The following is a 19306-nucleotide window of genomic DNA, read 5'->3' as shown; positions in this document are numbered from 1 at the left end:
TTGCATAGATATGCAGTTCGTTAACACTTTTTTTTCTCTCGAATGATTTTTCTACTCGACTGTAAGCATTCTGTGGCACTGAAACTATTTTTCACACATTAGTAGCAATCACGTACAAAAAAATTGCAGACTTCACAAACTGTTTGACGTATAATTTCCATATTCGAAAATGAAACTTGACTAGTGGAACCAATCAGCTGAATGTTTACGAGCTTTCAGTGCCAGATATCATAGAAAACTGATACATAACCAACAGAGACTGCTGTTGAAGGTCTATTTCATTTCCTTTGGGATGGGATGGGCTGGACAGCTTAACAATGACAAATAACTCTTCACCCCTCATCTCAGCCAAATTGGTATTGATAAAACTTTTATATTAAATCAGCAAAAAAAACCTAAAAACAACCTAATTGTTTCCTATGATATCAGCAGCAAAGTTTTTAGCACCAGTAGTACTTTCAAACTTCTTAACGGGTTATACAGGGGGTGTCTTCACAGTGTTGTACAAGCAGAATACACGAGAGTCAACTAAGTCCAGACATTCTTATTACCATGAAAACCTGCAATAAACAACACCTAACAACACCATACATTAAACTTTGGTACTTGTCAGGGAGACGAATGTACAATATTAGCAAGATCATAAAAAAAAAGGTGATGGTCATGTTCTTTGAAAATAATAACAATTTGTGGTACCCATTCGTGGTACCCATTTGTGGTACCTATTTTTTGGTACCCATTCGTGGTACCCATTTGTGGTACCTATTTTTTGGTACTCATTCATGGTACCCATTTGTGGTACCCATTTGTGGCTTAGCTACACTTTATTATCTCTAGCATTTAGCAATGCGATGGTAGATAAAAAATAAATCACAGACTGCCATCAGCATTCATGTGAGAAAGTTTCCAAACTTAGTCAATTTCTGAGAATTAGTGTATCATGCAAAATGGTTACTAACATACCCAAAAATGCATTTGATGTTTGTATTTCTTTTAAATTAGCAAGTACCATCAAGAAACATGTCATCAGCGACTGTAAGATAGCAACAATTAAATTAGATTGTGACAGAGACAACTTCAACGCCAGTAAGGATCAAAACATGATGGCCTCTTACTTACGCATAGTTGTAGAGAAGATGCAGTTGCTTACTCATCCAAAACTTAGAAATAAATCAAAGTGAGATAAGTCAAACATCAATGGTGATGATAGGCAGCCAACAGAAAAATTTTGCTTATCTTCAATAAACACTGCAGTGAAGTTTGACTGTATCTGACAGTTTTCAACCGGCTACTTTCATATTATAAAACACCACACTATTTCTAACCATCTAACGGGATTTCAAGCTAAAAGGGTTTAAAAGTTTCACTACTGCACGGGTACACATGGGATGAAAGTCTGGCAAGTCACAACCATGATCACCCTCCTCTCCTAGAGACCACCGCCACGCCACAACATCAGCGACCTGCTCACTTTATCCTTTTGTCTTATAAGGAAGACTTTCCTCTCCGTTTTAATGTCCTTTCTTTCCCCTGTGGACAGTTCCAATTATCTCTGTCAGGTCTTCATCGCTGCTATCCGAATTTGATGATTCATCGCTACTGTGAGCGTAAAATCCGATTCCTGGCAGAATGCCAATGCATTCCACTCCATTCTGCAGAGTCCCCTTGATTGGAAGATGTGTTTCTTGTGACTGGTTTAACCTTTCTGGAATGGAATTATCTGGTTTATTTCTGTCAGCATCACCAGCACTTACAAGGCCATCAGTCTTTTTAGCAATCGGTTCTGTTTCATCAGAAGTTTGTCTGTGATATAATAAAATAAACAGTCTAAGAAAAGTGCTTGTGGAAGAATGGACTCGCACTGTAGGCAATTCTTTAATGTAGAATGACACTGTTATAACCAGAGGTATCACTAATACTTCAACATTCTGCTATACATTTGCATAGAACTGTAAAGCCCATTGTTTGAGCTTTAGTTTAAATTTTTGTAATGGAAAAGAGCAATGATCTTTTCACTGGATTGGGATTCGAACCAGTGACAGCAGGTTTACAAACCATTTGTTACCCAGAGGTCAATAGTTCAAATATTGTTCTAAAAAAAACATTTCTTTGCTCTTTGCTCATTTTATCAATTTTTTATTTATATATAATTTCTACAAAATTGATGGTAAAGGAAGACGATACTACCCACAAATAACATAATTATGTTGCCTAACTAAGGGAGTTAAGGTATAAACAAGCAATGTTGGTAATGACAGACAATACTACCCACAAATAATATAAGGGTACGTTGTTTAACTAAGGGAGTTAGGGTATAAACAAGCAATGATGGTAATGAAAGACAATATTACCCACAAATAATATAATTATGTTGCCTAACTAAGGGAGTTAAGGTATAAACAAGCAATGATGGTAATAGCAGACAATACTACCCACAAATAATATAATTCTGTTGTCTAACTAAGGGAGTTAAAGTTTAAACAAGCAATGTTGTTAATGAAAAACAATACTACCCACAAAATGATATAATTCTGTTGCCTAACATAGGGAGTTCAGGTATAAATAAGCAATGATGGTAATGGAAGATAATACTACCCACAAATCATATAATTCTGTGGCCTAAGGGAGTTAAGGTACTGTATTTGTTGCACAATTTAGGCCAATTTGACTTGTGAGCTCAGTTGACCTTTGACCCCGACCCTAAACACCTAAATCTGTCTTATTTTATTATTCGTCTCATCACTCTCCACATATTGCGTGGTTTAATGACGTTTTCCTACATTTGACAAGCAGAAAAAGGCTACAAATATTATTTTAGGTTTATTGACCTCTGACCTTTCTGCTATGAAGTTATCAATCACACAGACACGAATTTACATGATCAGGCACCTACCCACCAAGCTTGAACTTTATCGGACTTAGGGTCCTAGGAGAAGTTGTGACACTTTTTTTGCTCATTAACACACACACTCACCCACACACTTCCTCACATTTCTGGTGTGGGGTGAAGTACAGTATCTCATCTCCCTATACATTACATGTAGGGAAATGAGATAACAGTATTCAACTTCTTGTATTCATGAGAGGGTGACATGATATCAAGTAAAACTGAAAAGCAAGTCCATTTATTTGGTTATCAGTTGTGTGAAAAGTTTGTCTCTTACTGACAACAAATACCTTATCATTCTTTTCTGATCCTTTAAGGAGTATCCAGCATACACACACCAAACACATGATTATTGATAACATTTCTTTGCATTTTGATAAGCAACTGTAGTAATATCTACTCTTCTTTCAATTGATGTAATGAAAGCAATACCTGTTTCCCTGTTGTACGATTTGCCCAGACTCATGAATATACATGTGTATAAAGTTAATATCAGTTGAAAAGAAGCAAGAATAAATTTCCTTGACATTTCCTCCCAAATATTACCAGAAATAGAACGAGAATATTCGATACCTTTTCCTCTTCACAGCTCCTGCTAGAAGAGATGCCTGTCTGTTACCAGCTGTGGCTGAAGAATTGGAAGGCTTGGACTGATCTGGCTTTTTCTTATCTGTGTCATCTGCCACAGATACCACCCGATTGTAAATAGCACAGTTAAGGCAAAGACATTGAAGAGCATCTTGATTTTAATATTTTTAGTATCAACTGTTCCTTTCAAATGTAACCTAGACATGTGTAATTTACTCTCAGAACAAACATTGTTGTTGAAAAGTGACAACAACCAATACCCTATAAAATAATTTATATTTTTCAAGGTGAAGGATATTGCCAATGTTTTGGTTCAATCATCAGAGACAAAAAAGAAAAGAAAAAAAGAAAACCAAGGCAACATCCCTTAATGATGGACTTAATACACTTAAACTGTAAAAGTGTGCTTTTTTTTTCAAATATTGTTTCTTATGCAGGTATAAAAACAGTTTGTTTCTCAACCAAGCTATTACAGGGTTTTACATTTTGTCACTGTACCGTATATTGTTGAATGTGCTGTTAAAACCAGTGGTAGCAGTTTTTCAGTGCTAGATATGCAAATAACAGAAACTCAAACCTGATATTGATTACAGAATGTACCAATGAGCATTCATCACAAACTATCTGGTCACTGAAATCAAGTTAAGGCAACTTCTACAGATTTCAATGTCACCTGATTCTAAAACCAACTTAAGCAGATAAACCTGATCTCATCCACATCTCTTTCCTTAATATCCACAATGCAAAGGATATTTTAAATTGGTCCAACAATTCCTTTTCTTCTTTCATCTTGCTCTTCTCCAGTTCCTGTTGTTTCTGCGAAACCTCTTCCAAGAACTCTGTCTCTTCATCATCCAAGCCTCTCACCATGTTCTCTATAAACATGAAAAGCTTCCAATTACTCTGTAAGGAATGACTGTTTGTACGAAATAGCGATCTCATTATATGAACTAACTGCCCAATCACAATATTCAGGTCTACCATTCATTAATGTTAGGGCAGTGTCAACTAACGAAGAGATGAAAACAATTGCACTTACAGTACTTATTAAAAGACTTCTTTGTGCATAAATAGTGATTGGTTATGTGGAGGTTAAGTTGCCCCAGAAATATTTAAGACATGTGACAGGTTTATTGGAGTGTTTTGCTGGCAATACTCTGTTCAAATACATATGTATACTACGCATACTATGTATACTATGGATAATGCCTACTTGCTTCTATGTAGCATCCTTTTATGCAGCACCATGCAGACTGTTAAATGAAAAAGAATATATTCAGTCAAATTAATACCATTTTTTAACTTCAATATTTGGTGAATGTTTTTGTGGTACATGCAGGATACACCATAGTCATTTAATGAACAGAAACTGGGTTTTTATACTAAAAATTATAATACATCAAACTACACAGAATTTTCTTGATTCAAACCAGGTCATGTATTTAAATTGACTTTGTAATTTTGTGAATCCCATTCTACGTTTGTCATGAATACATTGGTAAGTAGTTTTTTGTGGTAAGCACAGAACACACAGTTGACATTTAATGAACAGAACTACATTTTACCTGTCAACAAATGTTAGATTTGATCTACAAACTATAAACACGCATTTTGTTGCATGAAAGAAGGATATTGTTAGCTACTTACAGTAGTATTCCATGACCCCTTGCTTCCACTTAAAGATTACAGAGCACTGGACATTCAAAAGAATATATAAACTGATAGCAAAGCAGGTGATTGCATGCATTTCATTTTCAGTACCAAATTTGTATACATCAGATATTACATGGTAAACCCCAACAAGTGGTGCTCGCTCCCATTTTCATTTTTGTTGTTACTGTCTTAAATTGTTACAATGTTGTTTTTATGTTTAATACATAAAGCCCTGTTTATTAATGCCAATGAACTTTATTGTACCATTTTATATTAAATAAATGGGTACGCTGACTTTTTGAGGTCTTTCAAATTGATTTTAGTCTAAAATTATTTGTTTAAATTTGAATCATTAATATATTTTGTTAAAAATTCAAGTGACTTAAACCAAGATTAAAATCAGCATGATCATTCGAACTACAAGAGTATCTCAGTCTTTCTGGTCACAAGCAATGCTAGGCAATAGGGAACAATAGGGAACAATAGGTAACAATAGGTAACAATAGGGAACAAAAGGGAACAATAGATAACAATAGGGAAGAATAGGGAATTAAAAAGAAACTGAAAGGTACCAATCTGCTCAGTGCAAAGTTTGCAAGAAACCACCAATGACTTACTAAATTTAAACTGTTCCTCAAATTCAGCCTGCTTAGTATCTTTCTGTTCTTGCAGTTTCTCAAACAGTGTCCTGGGATCGTATTCTTCTTCGGGGCAATCTGTGATTCAAAATAAATATTCTCGGTTGTGAGTACACACTTCATGCTAGCTAAATTACATTTCATTGCAAACTGAAGGTTAATGAATATACATATAAATGGAAGTAAAAAACATACTCATTGAAATGCAAGGCTATGACTGTTATAAAAAGCACACATACACACATTATAAACTTTAAATGATAGATCTGTTCAATACAAACATAAGTTTATATAACACAATATATAGCCTTCATCGGATATCGTTCTGATTCATCACAGCCTATGATTTTTTAAGTTAAATATTTTCATTTAATTAAAATGTTAACAACCCACCAGGTACAGTAGGTACATGTTTATATCATAGTCTTAATATTGATGGGCATCCAATTATGGGTGATCATTGTATGGCTTTAGAATTATCTTTAGGTAGAAACAAACAGCAACATACATGTAAAGTCAGGTTCAAAGAAACAAACTGCAACTACTGGGAAAGAGCATGTCTACCACAACAGTGACAAAGACATGCCCACCACTGACTGACCACAGAACTTGCTATTCATCTGAAGCAAATCACAAGACTGCACCCATCTCAGAGTTGTTGTTGTTTTTTTTGGGGGGGGGGTGAGGGGTGGAGGGGGAGGAAGGTTTTTTTCATGTCAAAATTGTCTTCTAAATTATGAAAACTAAAGTGGAGTATAAAAGCAGAGTATAAAGTGGAGTATATGAGCAAACCTTTGTCAATCTATGATACTTTCCAGGGGTGTAGAATTTTACATTCTAAGTAGTTATGTGAGTTACTGGAAAGATTGAATACCACTGAAAATCTCACATACTGTAAGAAAAGAAGATATGTAAAGATACCTTGAGGATCCTCTGGCTTTCTAACTCTCTCCCATTCCTCTTGTCTCTTCTTCTTCTTGTCTTCTATCTCTGACTCTGAGACAAAGGCTTTTAGTCCTTGGCCTCCGGAAGCCATCTACATTAAAAACAACATGCATGTGAATGTAAAAGATCATAGGTACTGTATGTTATTATGAAGAGAATTTATAGCATATAAAATTACAATGAAGTACAATGTTAATATTGACCTGTGAAAGCAAATGCAAGGTAAATCAATGCAGTACAAATTACAGAGTGTCGCTCAATTGATCACGGAACAAGTGGAAATAATGTATGTCACTGATATCAACTTTATCGATAATGTCAGCATTAATTATAACATCAAAGCAAATACCTGCAGAGCCTATCAGCATATCATGTATGAAGTAATGCTTCACAGCTAGCCAACATTCTCATAAACTTTTTATCTCATTTTATCATAAGTGTGACTAGTTATACAGTAGCATGGAGTACAATTACAGTAGTCATTCACTTAAGGAATGTAAGTACTTTTCTCAATTGATAGGCCAGGGACTAATTTATTGTGTGAATTTTGTATATCCCTTTTGAAGGCCCTGAAGGGTTCCCTTACAAAGTACTACTGTATGGTACCTTGTTAAAAAAAATTGCGACATGACTTTGCACTTGTATAGCAATTTGACTATTCTGAATAGCATGTTGCTGGATAAATTTTTCCCTGTACACTATAGTATAGTTCATTCAAAGGAGACCAAAGTTTTAAGTCAAATCGAATGGTGTAAACATAACTTTGCTTTCAAAATATGTCTTTCATTTTGGAAAACCTGTACAAACTTTGTACAAATGGAACCTTGGGGTCTAGATCCCTCTATCATTAAGTATGTCCCTCACAAAGGGTCTGTTCTATGCACATTTAATATTTATTATTATTTTATATTTCAATATACACAAATAATTTTGAAGTCTGTAGATTGACAATGTACAGTAGTGCATACTGCTTAAAGGCATTGAAGACTCGCCCCAAACCGTGTACCGCCATCTGAAAAAGTTAACTTTCCGTTGCAAGTGACATTTTGTTCGTGTCGCTACAAAATGCAGACAGTACAGTAATGAAACTTGATACCTTGTTATCTTTAGCTGGACCTGAGATGTCCATTGCTGTATTGTTTGTACACAGCGCTGTAGGTATTGACCGCAGATGTATGTACTGACTGTACACTAGTGTCTAATTACCGATGGTAGCAAGCTGTGTGTGTGTGTATATTCTAGGATTGATGGTGGTGTCTAACACTTCTGTTACACCTCATTCGAAACGGTTTCAGTAGTTTTCCGCACACGTTAATTTTCGCACATTACTTTCCGCTGACAAAATTCTTGTGCGGAAAACAACTATTTTTTCCACTTACCTGTACACTATATTTTTGCTCAATTTTAGGATACCAAATTCAGGATGATAAAAATAACATGAGAAAGTATCAAAGAACGTCGATAAGCATGGTTATACTGAGTACATGTTAGAACAGTTAAGCTGCTTATAATTTACAGGAGGTTTGGGGTGTTTGTAATTAGGGATTACTTAAAGAAGTATGAGGCAATTATATAGCCCTTTATATTCTCACTCTGTACTCTGTTATTGTTAATGTGAAAATATCACAAAAGACACCCCTCCCCCCTCTGCCCGCCCCCTAAAGGATGAAACTTAGCGAGATCAAATCGTCACGGCAGCTCATCTTTTTTCACCTTCATGCCATATCGAAAACTACAACCAAATAAGGTGGCGCTGTTTAACTAAAATTAAACTTGTGCTTACAGCCTAAGCTAGTGCTTACAGCCTAAGCTACAACCTTAGCTATCCTAATAATAATCTAGTCTCGAAGCTACATTTTATCCTGCCAGTTAAATGCTATCTTCTCCATCCTCCTAAATCCTTCCATGTACCTAATCATTTCAGTAAGTCATTCTGTTCCTCCCAAAAAAAAGGTTCTTTCCGCTGAAAAAAACGTTACTTTCCGCTGAAACGTTGTTTTCCGCTGACAAATTTGTGTGCGGAAAACACCGTTTTGTTTCAGCGGAAAGTACCGTGTGCGGAAAATAACGGTACCCATTCGAAACTAGGTCAGATTACCAGCATTAGGCGTTTCTTTTTGCGTCCTTCACACCCTTTAACCTTCTATAGACCCTACAGTGCCTACACTACTTAACATGATCTGTGTCTTTCAGAAGTAAAAGTGTGAATTTCATGTAGATTTAATGGTCAGTTGGATATGAGAATGAAACAGTCTTGTAAATTGGTCCTAGGCCAATCAGTTAGGTTAAGTTCACTTCATTATCACCTTTGTGTTTGTAAAAAACGGTGCATGTGGGTAGAATTCACTTACAGTACTAACGGTTACGCTTGTAAAACTAAATATGGTAGAAGCTACCACTGCCAAAGGCTATAACGTTAGAGGCTGACTGCATCTTTATTATAAAATGCATTGCTAAAAAATTTGGTGTACTGTAGGTCGTAACCATTGATGAAAACATGGAGGGGGGGGAGGGGAGAACAGCTTAACATCAATGTCATGTCCGCCGATATCCTGAAAAATGTTGTCACCTTAGCGCAGGTAGTCCCATATTGATGGAAAATTAATTAGCTAGGCCTATCATCCATAAAGTTTTATAAAAAAAGGGTTATTTTTTGTTTCCATAGCCTAAGCTACTGAATCACCAACTTACAAAACAATGTAACATGCAACCGTAGAAGACAGTCCACGAACCTTCTGCTACTGCCTTAGGCCTAGTAACAGTAACACTTGCGAATTATACTAGTCTAGGCCTTGGCTACAGTAACTTACGCCTAGCTTACTTCGTTAGTATCGTTTGAACAGCTAACACTTTTAACAGTAGCATGGTGGGCTCATAATTGACGCACTTAAGGATTTGATCAACGATGTCTATCAAGGAAAACTCCAAATCACTCAACTGTATATGTTTTTCATATGTGTAGTTCCTCAGAAATGTTATGATCTCAAAATATTTAAGGTTCTGTGCTTATGCACCGTACAATTGAGCTGAATTTGGCCACAAAATGTCTGCTGTGTCAAGTTCTCTCATACCCCTAAATTGACACATTCGTCGATTAACTAACCATAGTGTAGGCCTAAGGATAAATCCATTGACTTTGGATGCTCTTTGCTATGCTCTGAACCTCTAAGCTCAGACAGGTCAGGTCCCAGAGAGAAGTGGTATTATATTGAGGTAATTTTGGTTATTTTTAGGGAGTAAGATTTCCAAATGTCCAATAAACGTGCAAAACTGGGGGGAGGGTGTTAAAAGCTTAAAAAATACAACAATTTGGTCAGCAAATAGCTAAAGTGGATTCAAGCTCATAAAATATGTAATTCTGCTTGACTGCAAAAAGTTTAGGTGTCCTGCTGTATCATTGCTAGTAATAATTGAAGGTGCGTCAATTACGGGGGTGCGTCAATTATGAAGCCTTTACTACAAGCCTAGCTTTATAGCCTAGTTCGCGAGGTCTCGCGCACAATTTACTAAGCTAAATAAGCTAAATGTTACTTACCACGCAAAGTGACAGTAATAGCTAAGTGAAAACAAACAACCGGGATTTTAATAGAATGTAGGCACCATGAATTTGCTCGGAATTTCGGAAACAATCAATACATCATTCAAGATAGGACAGAAGCTACACGGGTACCTTAATTGTGGCACATTGTGTTCTAATTTCGTGCATCTAGTTCAGCGATTATTTCTCATGAGGCAGTACGTCACTAAGAAATATTGCCATAAACACAACATTTGGTGATACATGTGTCTGCTGTATCATATCTTTGGCTATGTACAGGGACCAGTGGCGTCGCCAGCCATTTCAATCGGGGGGGGGGGAAGACAGCACTTAATTAGGGGGAACAATATTTATTTGTGAGTGTCGTCCTGGGGGAGGGGTCTAAGGGGAGGGTGTGATTAATTAAGGGTCCTAATATGCAATGTGGTGCAATATTTTGCAACTTGAAGTAAATATATGTTCAAGACTTTTCGGGCTTAGTCTGTCCGAAATTTATGTTTTGAATTGAGGCGGATAAAAAAGTTATACAAAAAATGGAAATTAACCCTTTTGCTTTGATAATGTTTTTAAATAAGAGTGTTGAAATTTAAATTTAAATGCATACAGGGCAGTAGTGAAGTTTTAGCACTAGCGGTTCACTTTGAACTTGTAGTGAGAAAACAACTGGTTATTGTGATGGTCGGTGGAAAGAATTTTTACTGATGAACATAATACGTTTCGTCCTTTGTAAACAAAAGTTGATTGATTGATTTTTTTTTAACACTACAAATCGCATCTGGGTGGGGGCACCACGGGGGCACGATTTTTTTCGGGATGGTACGTGCCCACCAGGCCACCCCTTGGCGACGCCACTGACATGGACGACGTTGTCGGGTGTGGGGGAGGGGATAGAGAATACTCTGTCTTTTGCTTTTTCTCCTTTTTAAGAATTTGCAATTGAAAATACAAACGATACCAAAAGCAATCGCCATAAACTTACCACTTGCTAAAATCATTCAAAGTTTGAACAGGCCTAAATTTAAAAAGCAAGCATCTCTGCATGATCGCACATCAGTAACGTCGAAAATGAAATTCCCACATTCTATCCCGTACGTATGTGTAATTTGATCGATGTTTTAGATAACGAAGTGATTATTCACAGGGCAGCCCGGCGAATAACGTACACAGACACACCTTATTCGCAGGACTGTGACGATTTTGAAAATAGGGCTGCCCTGTGAATAAGCGCCACCTGTAGATAATAAGTAGTTTAGATATTTTGAGATAAATTTTTCAAGTGAAATTTTCTATGTCCTGTCTGGAACACCGACGTAGCATCAACTAAAGTCAAAACTGGCCACCGGCTTTCTTCCCCTCCCCCACATTTTGATAGGTTGCTATCTACCCCACTGCCGTTGCCCCCCCCCCCCCCCCATCCCAGTCGGGTACGTTCGTATTCTTGAATCTTATTTCTCGCTTTAATGTTGTCATGTTCGTAAGAGTTAGTCCAATTCTTAGAGATGTTTTTCCCTCAATAATGACCATTTCTATTGTCCGCCCTCTATTTCTGAAAACAGTCGGAGCCATATATAACCTTCTATATAACCTTCGTAGCAGCTTACCGGTGTAGGAGTAATACACGTCCGCTACACGTCCGCTGTGCGGGCAAGGCCATATATGGCTCTGACTACAATGAGTACAGGCGCGTATCCAGGATTTTCTAATCCGGGGGCGCGAATTACTATCTAAGCGGAGCGCCACCATCGGTTGGCGCGCAGCGTACAAGAAAATTTCTGGTTTTGATACCCCAAGATCACCGGAAATGGCACTTTTCGGGCTTGAAAATGACCAACCAGATGTAGACTTTTGCCTGAGAAGCAAGTATTTCCCAATAGTTTTTTCCCCATCCATAAACTTTTTGAAGATTGTCACCAGTCACAAATCATGTTCGACCTGATCGCATGGATCATTGCTTTTGTAGGTGATTCTACGTCGTGGCCCACAATATCCGTCAGCCCCACTTTTGAAGGTTTTAAGCCCATTATTTGTTCAGAATTTGAAAATTCACATTCTCGTGAATTAACTCACTTCAAAACATATCCATAATGTTGCAAAAACTTTCATCTATGAACAGCCAATACAGAAAAACCTCCCTCAACCCCTAACAGACCGGTAAAAATTGCACGAGTAGAGGGAAGTGTGATGAAAAATGAAAGTCATAAATTTTCTAAAATTCAGACACAGTTAATTTATTGGTGTAGAAATATTAAAATCTCTTATAACGGCTATTATAAAACTTGGTTGAAGGAAATGAAATATAGCAGATATTTCCTTAACCGAACACTACACACATAGGCGTAGAAGGCGGGGGGGGGGGGCTGCAGCCCCTAATTCGCATTTTTCTCTATCTACATAAGACATTTCGTTGTTTACATTAGCATCCCGTGGTATACTGCGCAACTCTCACGGACCGTACGGTAAACGATGGCATGCGATGCTTGCTTATATGATATTGACATTAACATGTTAAACGCGCGCGGAGCGCGCGAAAATTTTAGGTTGTTTTTGTCGGGCAAGTCGAACAGTTTTAAGTCTGTTCATCCTGGAACTCCATTTTCATGCTCACTGATATGATGTGATATCTGCTGTTTGCTTTACAAATTCGAACAGGCGCGTAGCGAGGAATTTGCCAAGGGATGGGCAAAGCATGTAGGCAAATTATCTAAGCGTAGCGCCACTATATGTTGGCGCGAAGCGAACAAGCAAATTTTGGCCGAAAATGCCTCCCAGATCGCTGGAAATGACACTTCCCAGGCTTATAAGTTGCATAGATCTAAGTACTTTCCATTTTCAAATTATTAGCAATATTATAATAAAATATGCTGAAGGGGGGCGGTCGCCCCCTTCCCGCATTGCGTCATGTTCCCCGAAGACGCGGTCGAGTTCGAGACCAGCCACAGTTGGTTTCATAGCACAATTCTACAATTGTTTAAGGCGTATATAAACACACACGCGTTATGGTAGACCATATACAGTATGTATATAGATCATGAGTGAGAGAGGAAAAATGGAAACGTCAAAAATGGAGTTGTAGGTGTAAGTGGTAGGGTGAGGCACACACCCCTTCCGAAATCCTTGATCCGTCACTGGCTACCCTGTGTATATAATAAGGATCAGCGCTGTAATGATGTCACTGCTCCTCTTTCTCTTCCCGGTGTCTTGGCGTTTATCTTCTACTCCCTCCTTTTCTCCTTTTCTCGCTTTCTTCTTTTTCTTTTCCCTTCCTTCCTCTCCTCCTCCTCTTTTTTTCCCCTCTTTTTTCCTCTTTTCTTCTCTTTTTTTTTTCTCTCTCTTTTTCTTACCCGGGGGGCGCGCCCCCAACGCCCCCCTGGATACGCGCCTGGAGTAGGACAATTTATTGTGGTATGCGAGGTTCAAACTTAACGTGCCGATAGTCAGAAATGCTCTCCGTTTCTGAATATTTTTTGAGAACACTCTGGACCAGGCAAAAGCTGTCTCTACGTACATGAAGTGAAAAAGCATTTACAAATGTACACTGTATTGTTGTTTAGGCCATTCTGCTGCACATACTAATTGCAGGAACGGGGTGGGAAGGGGAGGGGAGGGCGGAGGAGGAGGAGGATATAGCACACCTCCCTCAGGTTTCTGAAATCCCTTAAAAGTGCCCATTTGTATCAATACGAAATAATAATAATAACAATTATAACACTTATATGGTGCTCATTATTGCACATAAACATACATTCAATGGCACCTTACAAAATTACAACCCTGGTCATTGGTAACTTGACACACCTGCACATCAAAGTGTGCACAGTTCAATCAATCTCTCCTGGGGCACCACAGTGTACCACAACCACGTGTCCCCGCCTCCCCGGGGACTTCCCATAGGGTGCAGCCACAAACCGGCGCACGCAACTATATTTACAAGTTACCTCGCAGGTCCCCATTTATAAACCTGGGTGAAGGGAGGCAAGTGAGATAAAGCGCCTTGCCCAAGGACACAACGCAATGATCTGGCCAGGGCTCGAACCTGTATGATCCTTAGATCACAAGTCCACTGCCTTTACCACTTAACCACAACGCCCTCTGGTTCCTATTGGTACAAAGAAACCTTTTCCATTTTTGTAAAATCAAAATGCGTCAGTCCTTTGTATTTTAAAACATGTCCTGTTGTTGAAAAATTAAGTAACATGTAATAAAAAACAGTGCACACAGGATTTTTTTTGTCGGAAGGTTTTGAGGTATGGTTAGCCCCATGATAGCAAAATGTAGCTGCCCCTTGAGATTAAGCCCTCTTTTGCCGCCCCTGGGCAGGACGGCGCTGAGCCTGGACACTCAAGTAAGTCGCCACTTTCAACATAAAATAATTGTGTTGCTCAAAACTTCCACTCCGCATCAAGAAGTTACTTATGTGTAAAGTGTATTAATTAAGCCCTGGTCATTGGTAACTTATACTCAAACACTCAAGTGTGCACAATTCAAACAGTCGCTGTTGAGCCTCTTCAAAGCGCCACATATAAGTCTTTTGTGGAGGACTCCCCACGTGGTGCAGCCACAAACCGACGCACGCAACTATTTTTACGAGTTACCTCGCAGGATCCCATGCTATACACATGGGTGAAGAGAGGCAATGGAGATTATAAGTGTCTTTCTTGCCCTAGTTAACACAGCGTAATGATCTGGATAGGACTCGGACTTGTAATCCTTAGATCGCCGAAAGTCCCTATATAGCCCACCCTATATATGCCAATTGTCTATCCTTTAACCTTCCTTTAAAATTGTTAACATGCATACTGCTATTTCATATTATTAAAAAAAAATCGCCGTTTCTGCTTCATAAAAAACTACTGAAGTTAAATTTGAATAGCGTTTGGTGTTATTTGCTTGTTATGGACATAACTTTCTGAATTACTAACATTATGCTGAAATTGTAAAAGTTTTAATAATAGACCTTTGTAGTTTTTCACTGCTCATTTACCGTGTTCATTGTTATGGAAGTCTTTGGTCTATGTCTGAGAAGTTGTGATAAAGGTCCTTCCTGTATCGGTAATTAATCAGCGCATACAGAAGAAATATTATAATGCTTTCTCACTAAAAAACGACGCTTTTACTCTTTATGCTACCATTGAAGACCGTTAAATCATTTTCTGGTGGCTAAAGTTGATTGCTGAACAAAATTGCTGAAAATGTTTCGAACGAAATGATTCGAACCATGAAAACCACATCCTCATAGCATTTTGTATTGCGAAGATTTGAATTTTTTAAATTTGTTCTGCTGGCAACAGCAGAATGGATGAGGTCTTCAGATCACTTCAGCTGAAAACGTCTTTGTTTTACTTTAAAATTTGTCAATTAATTGTTCACAAACAAAAGCACTACAAAAATAGATACATTTTGATAAAATTCTAAGTACAGAGAATAATATTATAATAGCCTAAGTTAAGTTTCCAATGAGCATAGTGTTCTTGTGCTAGTGTAGGTTAGAACATGGACTTGGAAAGGAAGCACATGGATGTATCAAGTGAAACTAGTGGGTGGTGGCAGCATTCAACAACTATTCTCTAACATCTATAACAGGGTTGTCCAACCTACGGCCCGCGGGCCACAGTCCGGCCCGCCGCAGGGTTGCGTCCGGCCCGCCAGAGAAGCTCTACGGTGCGAAATTTTAGTGAGCAGAATTATTGATAACAATTTGAAGCTATATAATCAATCATTCGAGCCTTCTGGGTCCAAAAAACTGCATACAGGTTAGTTTGTGTGACTCTCTCAGCGGGGGGGGGGGGGGGGGCGGCTGGACTTTATTCATCTGTTTTATCAGGAAGGAAAGTAAATCAGTGTGCTCCGCGCGCAGTGCTCACATTTTGTTGCCTTGGGCTTCGGGCGAAAAATTGAGCGTAGGGTTCATGCAGCCCCCTCCTTCATCATAATCATTCCATGTGGCCCTCCTCTGCAAAAGGTTGGACAACCCTGATCTATAAGTTGAAAAGAGGTTGCGATTTTAGATTGCACCTGTTACTGAGTAGTAGTACACACTGCATTTGTTATCTGAGGTTGTTGAGATGTTTGCTATTTATAGGTTTTTGCTTTTGTTGTTGTTCCTTTGCAGTAAATTTACGGCATGGTAATTCAAGGGATGAAGATTCTAAATAGAAAAATAAATTTAAACAGCCGGTAAAATACATCCAACGTATTCTTTTAACTGCAAGTCAGTAAGGGCGCATAGCTCGAGTGTGTGTGGATTGGGGGGGGGGGGGGGGACCTTCGCCATCATTTCGGTCACTTTAGGTACCTTTGCAATATGCCCCATTCCCAAACACTTGTTACTATGGTAAAGGTACTGCTTTTGGATCTTTCTTTACCTAGCAGTTTATTCTTGAGTTTCATCCGCTAAATTGTTGAAGGGATAGTTCAACTAAAAATATGAACTTGATATATTGTAGAGAAAGCCACTATACTCTAAGCTCTGTGTATGCTCTGTCCTGATATTGTTTACAGTACATACAAAAGTCTATGTTTTTTATTACAATCTGATGATTCATTTTTCTTAGTTAATTTTTTTCTTTATTTGCCGAATCATATTTATAATTTTGATGAACTTAAAAATAAAAATTGCTATAGCAATGTGATTTTGACAATTGGCCAGTTTATCGTCCTTTCAATTGTTTTGTCTGAAATTCTCATGTTGGTCTGGACTATTCTTTCAACAGTACAGTTCAAACTATAACTCATTGTCTAAGATTTACGATCACTATGATTAAAATTAATTTGTATATGAAGCTCAGTTTCATCGACCTAGGCTTCATTCATTCATTCAGCCACTACACAAATGTCTGTCCAGAGTCATAGTACATAGGTTTTATTACATTAATCGGTTAAGTCTGTAAAGTCGTCCTTGGAATCAATATTTGGGTTAGGCCTATTCTGACTGATCAGTCTGTGTGAGGTCACACGGGCGATGTTTGATGCTGCAGCTTCCAATTAACAATATCGGACTAACTATACGGACCAATCGCCTTTCCGGGGGGGGCGATGGGGGGGGGTGGTCTCCCCCTCCAAAAATGAAAGAGAGAGATAGAAAGGGGAGTATGAGCGGGGAGAATTTCGAGAACAACGTGGAGAGATCTCACCCAATGTTTCAGAAGTGTGGAAACTGGAATATCTCATTCCCATTTATGACTAAAAATAGATGCCATAGGCATGGCGGTATATCTAAACCTTTTGTCCCTCACACTCTATTAAAAGCTATCTACACCGGTAGCCTACATTATGGTTGGTCACCCTATCGAAAAGGAATGCACACCACCAAATTGTAGGCTACCTATGTATAGGGGGCAGAAATCGTAATAAAAAATGTTTTTGACTTTTATTCACTCGATTTTGCCGTTAATTCTCTAAATATTTGAGCATTCCGGTCAATTACGGTTGAACGTCTAACGCGAACTGGTTTAACTGAGCCAAATGCATTTGGTGTTTTTCGTCCAACATTTTTGGTCCACCAATGTCATTTTGGGAGGGGCAGCGGGAGGGGAGCGGGGACAAGACATTTGACTGGGGGTCCCCCTCCCCTGTCCCTCTGGTTACGCCACTGTTTATATTGTAGTATTTTATGATTATTGTCCATTCAACACTAACTTACAAAACACACGAATATCACATTCTCGAACCCTGCTGGGCGCTTTAAAGTTTAAGGCACGCTCTACATCACTTTGATTTATATAATTACAAACCTCGGTGGTTAAATCATATTGATTCAGTGGTGAGAAAACAACCTGGTTCCTCCTTCATTGTATTCCATCGTGCTTTCATTTTCTATCTTAGCATGACTTCTGCACGACTTTGGCTTTCTGTTTGAGAACTTGTGATTTCTGTATTCTTAGTCATATAATTCAGTAGTTACACAAGGGACCCCCTCAGTGCTATGACCGAACTGTGTTTCCCGTGTAAGGATAGTTGCTTGTAAGGAAGTGACTTGCACCAGGGAGTTGTTAACAACTCCCTGCTTGCACCATGGAGGTAATCTCCATGCTTGCACCAATGAGCCACATTACTGCATTGCAGACCAGTGCTGACTGACTTGTGAGACTTTACGGTGAGGCTGCATGCATGTGAGAGAGGTTAAAGCTGCTCATAATGGTACCGTACATCCTACAAGGTATACTAGAGCGTCTTTAGGAGGATGACGAGGAAGGGGGGGGGAGGGGGTAAGGGCGGGAATGATCGAATACTGGGGTCAAGGAGACGACTCCGCTTTGGAATCACCCCGCTCCCTTCCCTTCTTCACCCACATGAAATCATATAATCACTCACAATATGAGTGCATATTGTATACTTCATGGGTATACCACTCAATGGGTGGGCGGTGGGTTAAATTCGGTATGCGAAAAGAAAATCGGCCCACAGCCATACACTTATTGGTTTCTGCGGCCCCGTATGGCGGCAGAGTAGAGCACGTTATCAACGGCCAACCATGCACATTGCAGCTCAATGTAGGGATATTGAAATTGTGCCTCGCCCTTTCTCCTCAACAATGTTTTTCTCTGACCTGCGTAGAAATGTGGTCTTAGCCTAGTAGATAAATAAAATCACATAAAGAGAAAATACGACGTGAATACTATAAAAGGTTGTTGCAATTGGTTCATGGGGAGTAAACAAAGTTAGCGGACAGAGTCTCTTGCCAAATTTCCCAATTAAGAATGTTTACATTGTATATTACATTTTTATTTTGTCTGTTTCTCCTCAGTCTGTTGTTGAAGGTGCTAGGATCGAAAGATCAAGCCCTCTAACTTTCACACCTTCACCTGTATGTTGCAATAGATAAACGATTTGTAAACAGATTTGTCTCACTTTGTGTGGACTAAGTAGGGAGTGGTGCACGTGTGACTAGGAGATGGGAGAAGGAAGGGGGGGGGGGTGGGTGAAGCGCTGGGAAGAAGAAACAATGATAAGTGCAACGTGTGAGTTGCGCTTGCTTAGATCACAAGTCCACTGCCTTAACATGCACTTGATAAAACAAAGCCCAATAACCTGAGCTGTGCAGAGAGAAGAGAGAACAGC

The 19306-nt window shown here is 38.7% G+C and overlaps 1 protein-coding gene across 1 annotated transcript; it reads right to left on the bottom strand.

Annotated features, from left to right (window-relative positions):
* Nucleotides 1-783: 783 nt before the first annotated feature.
* LOC139962776 (PSME3-interacting protein-like) lies at nucleotides 784-10432 on the bottom strand. Its single transcript, XM_071963097.1, has 6 exons — nucleotides 10247-10432; nucleotides 6688-6802; nucleotides 5746-5844; nucleotides 4229-4350; nucleotides 3461-3588; nucleotides 784-1803 (listed from the first exon to the last, which is right to left on the bottom strand). Exons 2-6 carry the CDS (start codon nucleotides 6800-6802, stop codon nucleotides 1512-1514), a joined length of 756 nt encoding a protein of 251 aa, XP_071819198.1. The 5' UTR covers nucleotides 10247-10432; the 3' UTR covers nucleotides 784-1511.
* Nucleotides 10433-19306: the final 8874 nt, after the last annotated feature.

This window comes from Apostichopus japonicus, chromosome 3 (genome assembly GCF_037975245.1).
Source record: "Apostichopus japonicus isolate 1M-3 chromosome 3, ASM3797524v1, whole genome shotgun sequence".
Lineage (NCBI taxonomy): Eukaryota > Metazoa > Echinodermata > Holothuroidea > Aspidochirotida > Stichopodidae > Apostichopus > Apostichopus japonicus.
This window is presented reverse-complemented; position numbering and strand designations above follow the sequence as displayed.

Excerpts from the sequence above, each read along its gene's own strand:
- LOC139962776 (XM_071963097.1), bottom strand. The coding sequence starts at position 6,802 with ATGGCTTCCGGAGGCCAAGGACTAAAAGCCTTTGTCTCAGAGTCAGAG. Across the intron at positions 5,845-6,687 it reads AAAGCCAGAGGATCCTCAAG|ATTGCCCCGAAGAAGAATAC; the intron begins GTATCTTTACAT and ends TTTGAATCACAG. Across the intron at positions 4,351-5,745 it reads TGAGGAACAGTTTAAATTTA|AGAACATGGTGAGAGGCTTG; the intron begins GTAAGTCATTGG and ends TCATGTTTATAG.